General features: G+C 41.9%; 2 protein-coding genes across 2 annotated transcripts in view; both read left to right on the top strand.

Annotated features, from left to right (window-relative positions):
- Positions 1-14,477, top strand: part of LOC121582463 (myosin-IIIb) — a 47,516-nt gene extending 33,039 nt beyond the window's left edge. The window contains exons 13-30 of the mRNA XM_041898265.2: positions 642-707; positions 816-929; positions 1,544-1,655; positions 2,072-2,115; positions 2,305-2,370; positions 2,571-2,690; positions 3,877-3,962; positions 4,101-4,148; positions 4,290-4,337; positions 6,355-6,446; positions 7,244-7,423; positions 8,965-9,086; positions 9,396-9,589; positions 9,693-9,782; positions 9,941-10,106; positions 10,354-10,725; positions 13,727-13,799; positions 14,096-14,477. Of these exons, the coding sequence (XP_041754199.2) occupies positions 642-707; positions 816-929; positions 1,544-1,655; positions 2,072-2,115; positions 2,305-2,370; positions 2,571-2,690; positions 3,877-3,962; positions 4,101-4,148; positions 4,290-4,337; positions 6,355-6,446; positions 7,244-7,423; positions 8,965-9,086; positions 9,396-9,589; positions 9,693-9,782; positions 9,941-10,106; positions 10,354-10,725; positions 13,727-13,799; positions 14,096-14,103 (2,001 nt within the window). The 3' untranslated portion in view covers positions 14,104-14,477. The remainder of the gene's footprint in view (positions 1-641; positions 708-815; positions 930-1,543; positions 1,656-2,071; positions 2,116-2,304; positions 2,371-2,570; positions 2,691-3,876; positions 3,963-4,100; positions 4,149-4,289; positions 4,338-6,354; positions 6,447-7,243; positions 7,424-8,964; positions 9,087-9,395; positions 9,590-9,692; positions 9,783-9,940; positions 10,107-10,353; positions 10,726-13,726; positions 13,800-14,095) is intronic.
- Positions 14,478-14,631: 154 nt separating this feature from the next.
- ccl27b (chemokine (C-C motif) ligand 27b) lies at positions 14,632-17,247 on the top strand. The gene is made up of 3 exons (XM_041899494.1): positions 14,632-14,806; positions 15,006-15,123; positions 16,799-17,247. The coding sequence occupies exons 1-3, from the start codon at positions 14,752-14,754 to the stop codon at positions 16,920-16,922; spliced, it is 297 nt and encodes a 98-aa protein (XP_041755428.1). The 5' UTR covers positions 14,632-14,751; the 3' UTR covers positions 16,923-17,247.
- The last annotated feature ends 314 nt before the right edge of the window (positions 17,248-17,561 follow it).

Consider the following 17,561-nt stretch of genomic DNA (forward strand, 5'->3'; position numbering starts at 1 on the left):
TCTCTCCCTTTTCCTCCCCTCTCGCTCAGTAATAGCACAGACAGGTTGTTTAAACACAGTGTGAGTCTGCCAGACAGAACAGAACAAAGTGACCGAGACCCCAGGAAGGGGTAATGCTGACAGGGCAGTGTTCAGTCACATACCAGGAGCTTAATGGGCACTTCTGCTTTTAGCCTGTGGCCACTGGTTTCATTTGGCAGAGAATAGTGTCCCTGTCCATGACTGAAGGTATGAGTAGAGCCAGTCTGTAAGCTATGGGATAAGATGGACATATTAGGAATTGTGGGAAGGATTCTAACGCGAGTTAGGATTGGGCCTAGGGCGAGTAATGCACAACCTGGATCCACAGGTCCTGTTCTGTGTATCCACTCAGTCCTAATGCCTACAGAGAACTATAAAACTTCTAGAGCATTTTACAGTGTAGGGGCCATAGTCAATAAAGATCGGGGAACATGGTTTTCAGGATAGGACTGTGAGAAGGCATGTTTTAAAGTCATGTAGTTGTGTACCATGTTTCACCCAGTTAACAGTTGGCGAGATTAACCCAAATATGCATTTTCACAGTAGAAGAATGTATTTGTTTAGGTGTTTTTCCTTGTCTCATATACAGCTGATTAATTTGATGTGTTTCTCTCCTGCAGGACCTGTTCCTCACTAAACCCATTGGAATCCTTTCTCTCCTGGACGAGCAGAGTGCCTTTCCTCAGGTACCTAAGTGGTCTCAATACAGTTTTTTTAAAAATTCCCCTCCCCTACATCTTTGTATTAATGTATATGTATTCATTCTAATCTCTTTTCCCTATTTGTCCCCTCAGGCGTCAGACAGAGACTTTGTGGACAAGTTGAATAGTAAATTTAAAAGCAGTCCCCATTATGAGGTGGTCCGTAGTCATAGCCCCCTCTTCACTGTGGTTCACTATGCTGGGAAGGTGAGGTTACATTCATACATGCCTTTATAACAATACTTAATGTAACTGTCCAGTGTTACCAGTTTTCTATTAAATATGACCTATAATTAATTACAATGAGTGAAATAGTTTTCCTTCCACATTTAGTAAATTAAGTATGTTAAAAAGCAGCTTTTCTGACAACAGAATGGTGTGGGCGTACCCCAACAACAGAATGGTGTGGGTGCACACTGGTCTTTAAAAATAGTCATGCAAATATTCAGGTCGACCGCTGATTGGCCAGCTCATCCTCCTCAGGAGGATGACATCGTCCTCTATGAGGACATAGCAATCATTTTTTTAACTGTCTGTTTGAGATACACGTTTGAGATGGGTTTTTTGAAGGGTACCCCCCCACAAATACTAGTATATGATGAGTCAACAACATTATTTGGGTATGAGTTAACATAATATTAACTCTTAAAAGTTAGATTTTCACTGGACAGTTACTTGTATAATGCATTATGAGTTATTATGTGTGTTTATAACTACATCTATACTACATCAGGACTGCATTATAACTCATTATGAGTGTGGTTAGGAAGCATATGGGCTTCAAATAAAGTGTAAGTTAATTCTCTCCTTTGTGTGTCCAGGTCCAGTATAATGGAGTAGGTTTCCTAGAGAAGAACAGAGACACCATCCCAGCCAGCATCAGAAGCCTCTTCATCAACAGTGTCACCCCCCTACTCAGTCTCCTCTTCGCAGGTACATGAGGGAATCTGAATGTTTCTGTATTCAACAGCTCTGCACTTTGCCAGAAATGACCTACGTTTTTATCACTGCACAATCGTCGATTTATGTACGTCTGTGTACACAGTGATTTGTTAAACTGTAGCTATTAAATCAGTTCTGTAAACATGCGTAACATGGATCAGAGCTCATACACAATGACGTGGGCTGGTTTCCAATGAGGATTTGTGGACAAATACACCCCCTGACCTCTTCTTAGAAAACAATGTAGGATTTTAAAAATAATTTAATGGTTACTGTTATCTGAACACACCACCATAACATTCACAGACTCTGGTCAGTTTGAGAATTGTTCTAGTTTAAAACATTGATCACTGTCTGGCATCTCGCATCTAATATTCACATATGATTCATATTTGATGTCTTTTCAGCCACAATCTCCAGGACAGGGACCTTGATGCCACGCAAAGCCAAGGTAGGCACTGTAGATCATAGTCCAGTTTGAAATAAATTCACGAAGTGCAACAGAATATGATATACAGTAGATTCTGTAGAATAAATTACTTTTGGTTCCAAACAGCCAGGGTCATATTTGGACCTTTCTTACAGGGCAAATCAGAGCCAGAATGTGGGTTTAAACGATGTTTAATCATTTTTCTTTTAGCTCATGCAAAAGGCAGATGACAACTTTAACTCAACTAGGAAACAGTCTGTGGGGGCCCAGTTTAAGGTAAGGCATACGTTGACTTTATGTTACACATCTGGATTTATAAACCTCTTATTTCTGAGCGTTAGATTTCATAATGATGTCTGAGTACTAAATATGAACAATACTGAAAATATGCCTACCAATAGACTGAACTGCTGTAAAATAAAGATGCACAGATAATGATTAGTAATCTCCACTATGTGTATGTGTCATACGTTCAGCACTCTCTGGCTGTACTGATGGAGAAGATGTTTGTGGCCAGTCCTCACTTTGTCCGCTGCATCAAACCTAACGGTAGCAAGCTTCCTGACCAGGTGGACAACAAAATAGTAATGGACCAGGTGAGAACCAATATTTAATATATTATTTTAGATGTACTGTACTGTACTGTAGGCATGTCTACCTTACATTGGAGATGAAAAAGGTAGCAGCCAAAGCTTCAGTATTTCCCCTAGCTAGATTATTTCCTAGGCAGGGTGCACAGGCCTGAAATAATACCAGTCCTTTTGTGCATTTAACGTTTGACCCCTTTTTCAGAATAATCAATGCTTTCAAAAGCTAAGCAAATGGTGCATTACAAAAGCTATGTGAACAGTGCATAGTTGTCAGTGCTGAAAGTTATATGTATAACGCAGTATCAATACATTGTGGGGATTGGGCCAACTTCAGAGTCAGGGTTGTGTTCAATAGGCACGAAATGGAAGAAAACGGACTGAAACTATCTGAACTTGACCAATAAGAAACGCTTGTTTTCCTTCTCCTTTACAAAGCGTTTTGCTTCAGTGTGCCCTAATGAACAAGACCCAGTCCCCAGTATGCTAATCAGTGGTTGGCTAAGCAGCAGCATCTAGGTACTAGTTTAGTGGGTCAGTGTCTGACTGACTGACGGGGCGGTGTGTTCATAGGAAGTGGATTTGGCCCCAGAAGAGGGTTAGTATGAAACAATGAAGCTGGTTAATACCCTGTCGTCAGTGAACACTGCTGTCTAGTCTGACAGTAGGGGGCTTTCTTCCCTCCCCTCTCCTCATCCACAATCAATGCTTTTTAAATGTGATTGTCTAGGCCTGAACTGATATAACACTGCAATGCAGTATTGGCGGGTGGGTAGACAATGGTTTAACTGGAACTATGGTTAATAACTGTGAAATTGTGCTGGATAGTCTATGTTAAAGCTGTGCTGTAGCTCTATTGCCCTCCATAAGCAAGACTAGGTTAAGACTAGGTTAAGACTAGGTTAAGATTAGGTTAAGATTAGGTTAAGACTAGGTTAAATAGTTGTCAATCCAAAGCTTTTTGACCATCCATATGTGCTTTTTAAACAATCCCGCCCCCTTATCATCATCATCATCATCATCATAACTGTGCCTTATGCTACATCGCCACCTGCTGTTCAGCTTTGACATTGCATTTAGTTGTTAAAGTAAGTCCAGTAGGTATCTGATATGGGCATCAATTACACCTGATTCTGCTTGGGGTATGTGGAACATATTTATATGATAGCAAAGGATTATTTTATTTTTTTTCCAGCTAAGATACAACGGCCTGCTGGAAACCATCAGGATACGAAGAGATGGCTTCTCCTGGCGACCATCGTTCAAAGAATTTGCTCAGAGGTGTGTGTGTGTATGCATTACTTGTAACATGGCTACTGTAATCTTGGCCAACACACAAACGTGGATGCATGATATTGCTGTGCACTGCAGTTTTATTTTCAGTGCACCATGCTAAAATCTTCTGTTTCCCCTCTTCAGGTACAACATTCTGCTGATAAAGCCAGATTTACCACTAACCAAGGAAAGGTATAAAGACACTTGCACTCATTCCTGCAATTAAAAAAAGATGACATACACCAACATCATGTTGAGTGATTTCATAGACATTTGTACAGCACTTTGTTCCATCTTATTAAATGTAACCTGTGTGGTTTGTGTCTTTTTCAGCTGCATGTCTATTCTCAACACAACTGAGATACATGGCTGGAAGTGTGGGTAAGGCTTCATTAGTTGCTCTTGTTGTGTTAAATGAATTGGCTAAGAAAATTATTTGCCACAATCAGTCTGAGAAGACGAATTTCCTTACTGCTGAATCTTCCTGTAACAAAGCTTTCATAACTTCATCAAAGCATGTTTTTATGCTGGAAAGAACAAGTCAGTGAATAGTTATAATATAATATAATAATATGCCATTTAGCAGACGCTTTTATCCAAAGCGACTCACAGTCATGCGTGCATACATTTTTGTGTATGGGTGGTCCCTGGGATCGAACCCACTACCTTGGCGTTACAAGCGCCGTGCTCTACCAGCTGAGCTACAGAGGACCACAGTTGATTTAGATTTCAGTTTCAATACATTTGGATCGCTGCCTCCATTGAGACATGGGAACACTCATCACTAATAATTATCCCAGGTTCCAACTCGCCTAGTTCAACATTCAATTTGAAGTCTTCTAAAACTATCAACTGCTAATCAGTCTGCCAAAAACAGCTCATTCTTCAGTTAACAGCTCAGTGTTGTCTTTGGCTTGTGAGGACAGCTCAGGGTTTATATTGAGTAAGGATCTTTATCTCAATTGCACTCTTTCACCCTCTCGGTCCCTGCTCTTGCTTTCTCCTGCTGTGTGGCTCTTTAGAAATGTCCTAAAATTACACTACATGACCAAAAGTATGTAGACACGTGCTCGTTGAACATCTCATTCCAAAATCATGGGCATTAATATGGAGCTGGTCCCCCCCTTTTCTGCTATAACAGCCTCCACTCTTCTGGGAAGACTTTCCACTAGATGTTGGAACATTGCTTCGGGGACTTGCTTCCATTCAGCCACAAGAGCATTAGTGAGGTTGGGCACTGATTTTGGGCGAATAGGCCTGGCTCGCAGTCGGCGTTCCAATTCATCCCAAAGGTGTTCGATGGGGTAGAGGTCAGGGCTCTGTGCAGGCCAGTCAAGTTCTTCCACACTGATTGCGACAAACCATTTCTGTATGGACCTCGCTTTGTGCATGGTGGCAATGTCATGCTCAAACAGGAAGGGCCTTCCCTAAACTGTTGCCACAAAGTTGGAAGCACAGAATCGTCTAGAATGTCATTGTATGCTGTAGCATTAAGATTTCCCTTCACTGGAACTAACCATGGAAAAACAGCCCCAGACCATTATTCCTCCTCCACCAAACTTTACAGTTGGTACTATGCATTCAGGCAGGTAGCATTCTCCTGGCATCCGCCAAACCCAGATTCGTCCGTCGGACTGCCAGATGGTGAAGAGTGATTCATCACTTCAGAGAACGTGTTTCCACTGCTCCAGAGTCCAATGGCAGCGAGCTTTACCCCACTCCAGCTGACGCTTGGCATTTTGCATGGTGATCTTAGGCTTGTGTTCGGCTGTTCGGCCATGGAAACCCATTTCATGAAGCTCCCAACTAACAGTTATTGTGCTGACGTTGCTTCCAGAGGCAGTTTGGAACTCGGTACTGAGTGTTGCAACCGAGGACCGATGACTCAGCGGTCCCATTCTGTGAGCTTCTGTGGCCTACCACTTTGCGGCTGAGCTGTTGTTGCTCCTAGACGTTTCCACTTCACAATAACAGCGCTTACAGTTGACCGGGGCAGCTCTTGCATGGCAGAATTTTGACGAACTGACGTGATGGAAAGGTAGCATCCTGTGACGGTGCCACGTTAAAACTCACTGAGCTCTTCAGTAAGGCCATTCTACTGCCAATGTTTGTCTATGGGGATTGCATGGCTGTGAGCTCAATTTTATACACCTGTCAGCAACGGGTGTGGCTGAAATAGCCAAATCCACTAATTTGAAGGGGTGTCCACATACTTTTGTATATATAGTTTTATGAATATGGCTTAATGACAGTACTGAAGTTGATTGGAAATCTTTCTTTCTCGAATGTTCTCTCTGATTTAATAGTGCTGTATGCAACAATTCCCCTTGCAAATACCGCTTAATATCTATAAACATTGTTTTTAAACTGTCTCTCTCGCTGTCTCTTTCTGTGGCAGTTCGTCTCGTATGTTCTTTAAGTATTGGCACCAGGAGGAGTTGGCCAGGCTGTTAGAGAGACTTGGCAAGGCAGCACTTGTCATCCAGAAAGGTAAGGGCCACAAACCATAGTATCTGGAACATAATCTCTCAAATGTCTGTCAAAGTAATTTATTTGGCCTCTGTGAGATGTTGCTGCTTTTAAACTCAGGCCTGAGGGTAAAAACCCTCTCAGGTAGGTAGACTAGGTTATAATCATCGAAGTAAACATTGAAATAAATCACGATGGGACATGTTTAAACAAACATTACCATCAGCAAGTTACATGCAGTGCTACCCTCAGTCTTTGCGTTGCAACCCCCCACCCCCCTGCAAGATGGATGATCGTTTCTATGGCATACTGTCTGGTATCTTGATTTCATGGCCTGTGCTTACTGTAGCATCATTTTGCGTGTAATGTGGTCCTTTATCACAAATACAAATAAAATCACATTTTATTGGTCACATACACGTGTTTAGCAGATGTTATTGCGGGTGTAGCGAAATGCTTGTGCTTCTAGCTCCGACAGTGCAGTAATATCTAACAAGTAATATCTAACAATTTCACAACATATACCCAACACACACAAATCTAAGTAAGGAATAAATTAAGAATATATACATATGGACAAGCAATGTCAGAGAAGCATGGACTAAGATACAGTAGAATAGTATAGAATACAGTATATACATATGAGATGAGTAATGCCGATATGTAAACATTATTAAAGTAGCTAGTGTTCCATTTCTTTAAAGTGGCCATTCATTAGTAATGTTTCTCTCCTCCCTATGTCTCTCTCCTTTCTACGTCTCATCACTGCATCTCTCACTCTCTCTCTTCACATTCTCACTGTTGCTGTGTGTTTGCAGACTACCGTTCACTGCGCTGCAGGAGGAAGTACCTGTCCCTGCTGGCGGAGGTGCACAGACAGAGGCAGGCCCAGAGAGAGAGGGAGGAGAGAGAAGCCAGGGAGTTGGAGGAGAAGATGAGGAAGCAGGAGCTGGAGGAGGAGATGAGGAGGCGACTGGACATGGAGCAGGAGAACAAGAGTAAGGACACAGAATATCGTTTTCCTTCTATCTCTTTCTCCCTCTCGTCTCTTACTCACCAACCGTGCATTCGGAAAGTATTCAGACCCCTTCACTTTTTCCACATTTTGTTACGTTACGGCCTTATTCTAAAATGGATTACATTTTTAAAAGTCAGCATCAATCTACACACAATACCCCATAATGACAAAGCGAGAACTGGTTTTTAGAAATATTTGCAAATGTATTAAACATAGAAAACAGAAATACCTTATTTACATAAGTATTCAGACCGTTTGCTATGAGACTCGAAATTGAGCTCAGGTGCATCCTGTTTCCATTGATCATCCTTGAGATGTTTCTGCAACTTGATTGGAATCCACCTGTGGTAAATTCAATTGATTGGACATATAAGGTTCCACAGTTGACAGTGCAAAAACCAAGCCATGAGGTTGAAGGAAATGTCCGTAGAGCTCCGAGACAGGATTGTGTCGAGGCCCAGATCTGGGGAAGGATACCAAAAAATGTCTGCAGCATTGAAGGTCCCCAAGAACACAGTGGCCTCCATGATTCTTAAATGGAAGAAGTTTGGAACCACCAAGACTCTTCCTAGAGCTGGCCGCCCGGCCAAACTGAGCAATCGGGGGAGAAGGGCCTTGGTCAAGGAGGTGACCAAGAACCCGATGGTCACTCTGTGGAGATGGGAGAACCTTCCAGAAAGACAACCATCTCTGCAGTACTCCACCAATCAGGCCTTTATCAGGCTAAGCTTGTAGTGTCATACACAAGAAGACTCAAGGCTGTAATTGCTGCCTACTTGTTCTCTCTCTCCCTACCACTGTTAAATTTTTGTTCTTTACCTCCACCCTTCTCCGAACTCTTTCTCTCTCTACCCCTCTATGTGCACGTTGACAAATACATTTCAGTATGACTTAAATAAAGAATTCAGCATTCAAGAATGTGTAAGGATCCTTGTCACTCACTGTATGTATACACTGAGTGTACAGAACATTAAGAACATCTTCCTAATATTGAGTTACACCCCCGCCCCCCCACACTTTTGCCCTCAGAACAGGCTCAATTCGTCGGGGCATGGACTCTACAAGGTGTCGAAAGCGTTCCACAGGGATGCTGGCCCATGTTGGCTCCAATGCTTCCTATAGTTGTCAAGTTGGCTGGATGGCCTGTGGGTGGTGGACCATTCTTGATACACAGGAAACTGTTGAGCATGAAAAACCCAGCAACGTTGCAGTTCTTGACACAAACCGGTGCGCCTGGCTACCCCGTTCAAAGGCACTTAAATATTTTGTCTTGCCCATTTACACTCTGAATGACACATACACAATCCATGTCTCAATTGTCTCAACGCTTAAAGATCCTTCTTTAACCTGTCTCCTCCCTTTCATCTACACTGATTGAAGTGGATTTAAAAAGTGACATCAATAAGGGATCATAACTTTCAGCTAGAATCACCCATGTCAGTGTATGTCATGGAAAGAGCAGGTGTCCTTAATGTTTTGTACAGTCAGTGTAGCTTTAACCGGGGTGTCTGTGTGTCTCAGGGCCATTCTCTCCACCCGTGCCCCTACCCAGGAAGAAGAAGCCACAGCCCCGGCCTCGCTCCATCCTGCCCACAGCTATCCACCTGGCCCCTGTCCCACGGCCCCGCAGCAAACCATTTGAGGTGAGCCACACTCAAGAGTCTACACTGGTAACCTTTATTTAATTGAGAACTGTAAGAAGTAATTTGCAGGAAGGAATCTCATGTTGTCTCTCTGTTATAAATATCTCTGGTGCTAGCAAGCACTGGCTAGCACGCAGACAGCATGTTAGTGGGAACCATGCTATTGACTGATCTTGTACCCTACGACAATCGCCCTCCCACTCTATACCCTGACATCCACTCCCAGTCTTTGATGACTAAATTTGACCCTAAACTGAGCCTTAAATGACCCTAAGATTTACCCTATACGGTTCCCTCTGTCTCTCCCAGGCCACTCCCTTTGACAACCTGGAGGTGCACATTGAACTGGCTGAGTTGGTGGGCCAGGCAGGGGGAGAGGAGCGGGCCAGGGAGAGGAGCAAGAAGAGGAAGAACACCATCCGCTGGTTCAAGGAGACGCAGGCCCGCAAGGTGGTCCACAATGGAGCCTTCCCCTGCTGGTTCCATGGCATGATCACACGCAGGTCAGTAAGAGAGGATGCCAAACACACATGCACATGTACGCACATTCTCATTCAGATTTCGTTGTGGTTTTAACAAGTCTTTCTGTGTATGTCTCCTCTACAGACAAGCAGAGGATCTTATGACGGACAAGCCTGTGGGCTGCTTTCTGATTCGTGTGGGACAGAGCCGGGAGGGCTACACACTAACATACAAGTAAGACTGAGGATGACAAACTGGATTTAAACATATGTGTCATTTGGTGGATGAATCTAAGACATTAAACCCCTAACCTCCCGTTTGGCCCTAATCCTTTGTGACCTATGTGTACCCTTTACCCTCTGACCTTGGCCTCTCCGTCTATCCGCTGTCAGGGGTGCGAACCGCTGCAGGCACTTTATGATCGAGATGCAGTCCAACGGGAAGTATGTGATCCTGGGGGAGGATAAGGCTCACCCCTCCCTGCCTGACCTGGTGCAGCACCACAGCCGGGTGGGCATCAAGCCCTTCAACGAGCTGCTTACCACCCCCTGCGGACAGGTCAGCATCGGGTCAAACACCCTTTAGGGTCTGGCTCCTGTCAAATACTGTCTTGAATATACCCACAGTTGTAACAGGGTCTGCCAGGATCTGTGTGTAATATTAAACAATAAGAATGCATCATCAAACATTTATGCATTTGATGTAGTCTGGGAAGAGCCATGAAAGCTTATAGCAAGTGTTCTACAATCTACATGCATGCACTGTTCCAGATTTAATGTAAGCTAATTTTAATCTGTTGTTTCAGACATGTGACCAGAACACAGACTACGAGGACTTGAAGGGCCTGGACCTCCTGGCTTCAGCCGACCACGGGAGCTCCAAGTCTGGGGAGGAGGAGGAGGGCGAGTCGACCCCCGTCCACCTGGAGCTACAACGGCTCTTCCTGCCCCCGGGGCAGAGCCCCAGCCTGGAGTCCCAGAGACCCCCTGTCCTCAGGCGGATATCTGACCGCAGACACCGGGCCGAGGCTAGAGGAGGGGAGGCCCGCGGAGGGAGGGACAGGGAGAGAGGAGAGTGGGAAGAAGAGGAGGACAAGAGGGACCACAAGAGCAGGCCCGTCCCCCGGTTGTATCCTTCCATCCGATTGGCTATGAGGGAGATCCAGCAGATCCAACAGGTGAGAGGCAATGATGAGGAGAGGGAAGAGGGAGAAAGGATGGATAAATGGAGGGAGAGATGTAGAGGCAGACTTAATGTGATTGGACAGATGGTGTAGAGTTGAATGGCCTATGTATTAATGCTGGATCCAGGTTATCATTGTTTCTCAATGAAATTACACACATCTTCTTGAAATGTCAGTCTATAGAACTGGTTGGGTACATTTTGGTCTATTGCTAGAACTGGTGTAGGTACATCTGCGTATAGATAGCAGTCAGGATATGGTGTTGTTGAACCATTAAAGGGTGTCTGCACATCCTGATTTGGCCTTGTTTTTTATCATTGCTCATTAAGAAATGCTAGCGGCCATGACTGAAGGCAAACAAGAGTTGTCTTGGGGGGTGTGGTTTGATGTGGGTGTTTCTTGGGTGTTTTTGCCATTCAATCACGACACAAGGACAGTAGCTAGCCAGTTTGAGTTGAAACATTGTTGAAAGCAAGCTGGCAACATGCGTCAAACGTCGTCAGGTTTGCGTGATTATGAGCTAGCTAGCTAACGTTAGCTACCAGGGAGCAAACCTGTCTTCAGGTACAATGTTAGCTATGCAAATCTTCCTCTCAAATTGCATGTTAGGCACATGTATTTAGCTAGTTACATCACAGTATTATAGGCTATGCCGCTATGATACTAAGCTACCAAATAATGATGTAGCTAGCTAGCTATAAACAAAACTTCTCTACTTACCTGTGGTGTATTGGAGGGTATACGCCATATACCCACTTATTTTTCTGTGGGCACTGCGTATACTCACATGAACTCCCTTAATGTGTATCAAAGTAGTATAGTGGAGATACAGTGTATACGCCATATCAATTAATAAGGCTGATGGAACAGTTCAGAATGTTTAGCTTAAAATGTTGATCAACTTTGTTCACATTTTAGGCGCAGCAGTGTGCACACGGCGGTAGACCTGCGTGTGAATGTTCCAAAATTCAATTTGCGGGAAAATACAGTTCTAAAATGCACACCACACATGCGAGCGGTTTCATGGAAATATCCGTTAGAAATGTAGAAAGAAATCAAAAAATGCAACAACCATCAAGGTTTGCTAATATGACTAGGATAATGCCTTTGGCTGCTAGACAATGAAAGAAAGTTGAAAGAAACCCAATAGAACAGGAGAACGCATACGAGGAAGTCTTTATAAAATAATTGTCTCCACGTTTCTATGGTGCATTTTGGCTATATAGGGTACTTTGAAGAAAGGTAAGACATGCCTCATAATATGAAGTAAAATGTCCAGGTTTCAAACAGGAAAAGGAACAAGAAAATATAGCAATGCTAATGATAGACCCAACAGTCTTCTGGTAGATGGAATGGCTTTCCCAAAAATCTTCTCAATTAAGTGTTAACTAGCTACAAAGTAGCCTATGCCTTCCTGGCAGAATGAAATTATATCATGATTATTTACATCAATCCAGTGGCCATTTGTTTAGCAAGCTCCATCTCATGTGCTACAGAAACACTGCTAACCAAACAACAGTGCTAGGTGTCTGTGCACTTGAATTAAAGGGTAACTCAAATAAACATTTCTTAGATTTTACCCAGTCCTCAAAAGTGGTCTACTGCATTGTTATGGACTTAGAACATCCAATGTTGTTTTTCAACAAAAAAAAAAAGTGTGACCTTGAGAGCAAAAACCTGAAAATAATTGAATAAATCTGAAACCTGTGTATTTCTGACGGAGTTGACAGCCTTCTAAATCTAGCTACATATTACACTTCCATCCTCTCAGGCCAGAGGCACAATGTGTGAATTAATGGTTGGATCAGAATTGCCATTATAATCATTGGCCAGTACGGAGAATTAAGTAAAAGTCCAAATCCCTATCTCCATCCATGGCTAATGTAGGAAAGTGCCAATTTTAGCTAGCTAGCTAGCCACTGGAGGACAGCAACACAACGAGATGCAACAATTCAAGTTGTTTCTGTCAATGACGTATGCGCTCGATGCGATTTGATAGGAGCAATGCCAAATCCAAACTGGCTTCCCTTAACACTTTTTTTTGGTGCGCCAGGACCTTTCACAAAACAGCTCACTCAGTTTAGCTCAACCCTGATTGGTTACTATCTAATACTTTTTTTTTATCAAGGGAGGCCAAATGCTCGCTGGCTTCCCTTGCATTCAATGCTACAGGCGGCAACAATGTCATACTCTTTATGACCAGACAGCATCAGATAGATGGCTTACAGAGACAGATAGACGCTGTTTCGCTCGCTTGGATGCTTTCTCCGGTGAGATACATTCAGCCTCTTGCGAATTGAAGGAAATTATGTAACACTTTTTGGGGGAAGCCTGGCTTCCCTTGGCTCCATGAATGCACACCACTGTTTATGACCAAAATTATACTATTTACACTTTGTAGTCAATTTTGAAAGAATAATGAATGTTTCTGATTCATATTGATGCCACATAGGCTGTTTAAAACCAGATAAGTTGGTTCTAAGGAGCAGTTGACCTTTAAAATAACTAGACTGTAGGCCTAGTCTCTAAAACATGGTTTCCCAAACTCGGTCCTGGGGCCCCCCCTGGGTGCACGTTTTGGTTTTTGCCCTAGCTCTACACAGCTGATTCAAATAAACAAAGCTTGATGATGAGTGCTAGTGCAAAAACCAAAATGTGCACCCGGGGGGGCTCAGGACCGAGTTTGGGAAACCTTACTCTAAAACATGTCAGTACAAGCCCCATCTGAAAGATCACGCAACATACCACCTAACTATTCACGATTGCCAATTGGCTTTTTGAATTGATACACTGTAGGTTGAACCGTCTTTGTTTTTTTCCAAACCACCCCAGATCATTTCTGGGAATCATGGTTGATTTTTAGGAGCTGACTTTTTAATGAGAAAACAAGATTAGCCAAACTGACACAATTAATGTGCCCCAAGTGTTCATTTAATATCCATTAATAAAGAAATGTGGATGAATTTGTGATGTTGTCTGTCTTGTGTCTCTGCAGCATTTTCCAGATGGCCAGGATCAGAGCCCCTCTGTCTCTCACAGTACCCCCAACCCCTCCTGGAGAATGACGGGTAAGTCATAGTTCTGGCCTGCAGGGCATAACATTGTGTAATATATTGTGTGCAGACATGTCTCTGTCATGTGTAATAGGGAATTATGTCAGCTCTATTAATTGACATTTCATTACTATACCACGCTGCCTCCCACAACCCAACACACCATAATTTTGCCTGTCTGAGTGTGCATGCCGTTGTTCTTGCATGTATTTTTATATACATATAAATAACCAACACCTTCTCAAGCAGAATCAAGTATTTAGCCAAGCAGTGGTTTACACTGACTTATGCTATTTTTGTGTCTGTTGCAGATTCATAACCCATGGGATGGAGGGAGTTAATGCTATTTGTTGTTTTTGCCAAACTGAATGAGTTAACTGGACCATATTCTGTCAAAGCTATATCCAGGTTTTATGAACAAATTGTAAGGAGATCCTTCCTTGTTTACTAGTATTTTATTTGTTATGTTTTATTTTGTAACAAATTTAATTTAAGGGTGTTAAAGGGTTTTATGTTTCTTAATGTATTGTTGTTTTATATGTTTATTTAAATGAAATTATGCAGTGGGAATGTTTACATTCACTGATTTACAGAATATTTTTTATTTTTAACATTTTAGTTATCTGGTTGTCCTCAAGTTTTTTTTCCCCCATCATAATAAAATCTGCATGAAAATGCATAGGTATTAACACATCATGGCTTTCTCTTTCTCTTTCACTTCACATATCAGTCATCAGTGAGTTTTTTGCCGTTAAAGAATCAGCCAATAGGCATGCAGACCTGTAGAGAGGAGTGTTTTTTTTTTTTTTTTTTTTTTTGCTGATATTAGCAGCCAGTGACCCCATTCAGAGTAGTAGATGGATCAGAACAGGCAAACAGGAGTCTGGGACAAATATCTAAATCAACCAGATTAGACAGTGGCATAGATCTAAATCAACCAGATAGTGTAGGACTCCAAATCTCATTGATGGATCTCAGGGTTCTGGCTCTTATGCTGTGTGTCACCATCTACTCCATCCAAGGTAATGTGATGCTCCCTTGAAAATGTTATTAATATACTGTGTGCACAACTCCAGTCCTCGATGGGTGTGGTCTTGCTGGTTTTTAATTGCTCTGGAATTTAATTGATTCAGTATTGATGGATTTTCATTTGGCATTTTTTGGGATTGGTTATTCTGTATCTTTGTGTAGCTCTGACATGGTTATAACTGCCTCTTTCAGGAGCCATTCCAAAATGTTGTGTTGGGACATCCAGGAGCATTCCTTTAAGCATACTAATGCGAGTGGAACGATATGACGTCCAACACAGCCATGGTGCATGTGAGATCGACGCTGTTGTGTGAGTCCTCACTACTTGTCCTGTATTGTCACAATTTCGCTAAAGAAAATAGTGCATATAGATTGCATGGAGGTAGTGGTGGAAAAAGTACTAAATTGTCATACTTGAGTAAAAGTGAAGATACCTTAATAGAATATGACTCAAGAAAGTCACTCAGTAAAATACAACTTGAGTAAAAGTCTACAAATATTCGGTTTTAAATATACTTAAGTATCAAAAGTAAATGGAATTGCTAAAATGTACTGAAGTATCAAAAGTAAAAGTAAAAATAATTTCAAATTCCTTATATTAAGCAAACTAGACGGCACAATATTTTCATATATATTTTTTATTGACGGATAGCCAGGGGTACACTCCAACACTCAGACATAATTTACAAACAAAGCATTGGTGTTTAGTGAGTCCACCAGATCAGAGGCAGTAGAGATAACCAGGGATGTTCTCTTGATAAGTGTGTGAATTGGACCATTTTCCTGTCAAAATGTAACGAGTACTTTTGGGTGTCAGGGAAAATGTATGGCGTAAAAAGTACATTATTTTCTTTAGGAATGTAGTAAAGTAAAAATTGGCAAAAATATAAAAAGTCAAATACAGATACCCCCCCAAAAAACGACTTAAGTAGTTCTTTAAAGTATTTTTACTTAAGTACTTTACACCACTGCATGTACGGCAGGCTACCGTCTTTGCTAATACAACAACCCCCATAGGCATGCCAACAGAGATTAGTTAGACAAGCTACTCAATCTTGATTAACCTGAAATGGCTTGGTAGCTAGTTATTAGGTTGGGAGATTGATAACCTATCTAGCTGACTAGCTAAAGCAACTTCATAAAATTGCTAGGTGGCTGGTATTATAGAGAAACAACATGTATTTATATTTTTTATTTATTCATCACGAATGAATAAATAAGCTACATAGCTTGTTCAAACATACCTCCTGCAAGTCCTGCCCATCACCGGCAGCTAAAATCAAATCAAACTCTTTCTCTTCCTCCACTGATGATACTGTCTGCACTACAGGAGGCTGCTGAAGGGAGGACATCTCATAATAATAGCTGGAATGGAGTGAATGGTATTAAACACATGGAAACCATGTTTTTGATGTGTTCGATACCATTCCATATATTCCTTTCCAGCCATTACTATGAGACCGTCCTCCCAAATTAAGTTGCTACCGGCCGCCTGTGGTCTGCACACACTAGAGTGTCTAGTGTCCTGCCTACCATATCTTTGCTCCGTGATGCACCTAGGAAGGAACCACTTACTAGGAAGAATGGGTAGGGGGGTTACTCTTTGCCTGGTCCAGTCAGTGGGCCCCCTCCGCAAAATACCGCTGACAGATCTTTTTTTATAAACAATTATAAAATGTGGGCTTAAAAATGAAGTTTAGTAATTCATTTAACATCTGGAGAAAAAAAAAAAAAAATAATTCTGAGCAAATCTATGGGAATGACGCCTCTGGTCTTATCTTTCAAGATTCCCTATCTACTTTTTCTGTTACACAAAAACATATGCCAATAAGACTGTCATGGGGTGCGTTCCAGATACACATTTTCTACACAGATTAGAGGACCATTATCATATTAATGTGGTTGATTAGATGCAAAATACTTCTCCAGGCATTGTAAAGATCTGAAATGCACCCACAATGTCCCACTCTCTTCTTGTACTGTAGATTACATGCCAATGGGAGGAAGTACTGTGCAGACCCAAGAGTGAAGAAGATCGTGAGAGCTGCCATGCGAATTAGGCAAGCTCAGCTGATGAGGCAAAAACTTAACTCAATCATGAGAAGATGAGGATATCCTGCCAGTTCCATCCAATGGAGCCACCGTGACAACTTTGATTTATGTGTTTTAAATTCTCATCTTTTTGTTCTGTTTACACATAAAACATCTGTTTTAAGTTGTCTTTTTACTATGTTCATATTTCACAGAAGTATGACTGATTTAATCATTAATAAATTAATTGTGATTTTCAATTAAACCTAATTACCTTTTGCTTTATTAGCCAACTCCAATGTGGTGAATGACCAGCAATGACAACTCAAAATTGGTGAAGCTGAAGAAAATGCACATGGATAGAAAAAACAGCTTGTTGATCAGTAAACTACTTCCTCTTCAACATTCAGTCCTTTTAAGTGATTAAATGAGTCAGTGGTCGGTGATCTGATCCAGGGTTTCCACTCAAGCAGCATACTTTGTGTTAATTAATTACTCTCTTTAGAAGGCACTGCATTCCCCGAAACGTTGATTATTAGGTTTACCATTTAATTATTGAGATTATATGTAGAGTATGTGACTTTTTTTTTTTTTTTTTTACAATTAATAATTATCCTCGGGTTTAGAGGGAAGACTCTCCTCAAGTGTAAATGTGACAGCTTTTGGAACTACTCAGGGTGCTAGAGACAGGAGAGAAAGGTGACATGAATATCAGCA

Source organism: Coregonus clupeaformis, chromosome 15 (genome assembly GCF_020615455.1).
Source record: "Coregonus clupeaformis isolate EN_2021a chromosome 15, ASM2061545v1, whole genome shotgun sequence".
In the NCBI taxonomy this organism is placed as follows: Eukaryota; Metazoa; Chordata; class Actinopteri; order Salmoniformes; family Salmonidae; genus Coregonus; species Coregonus clupeaformis.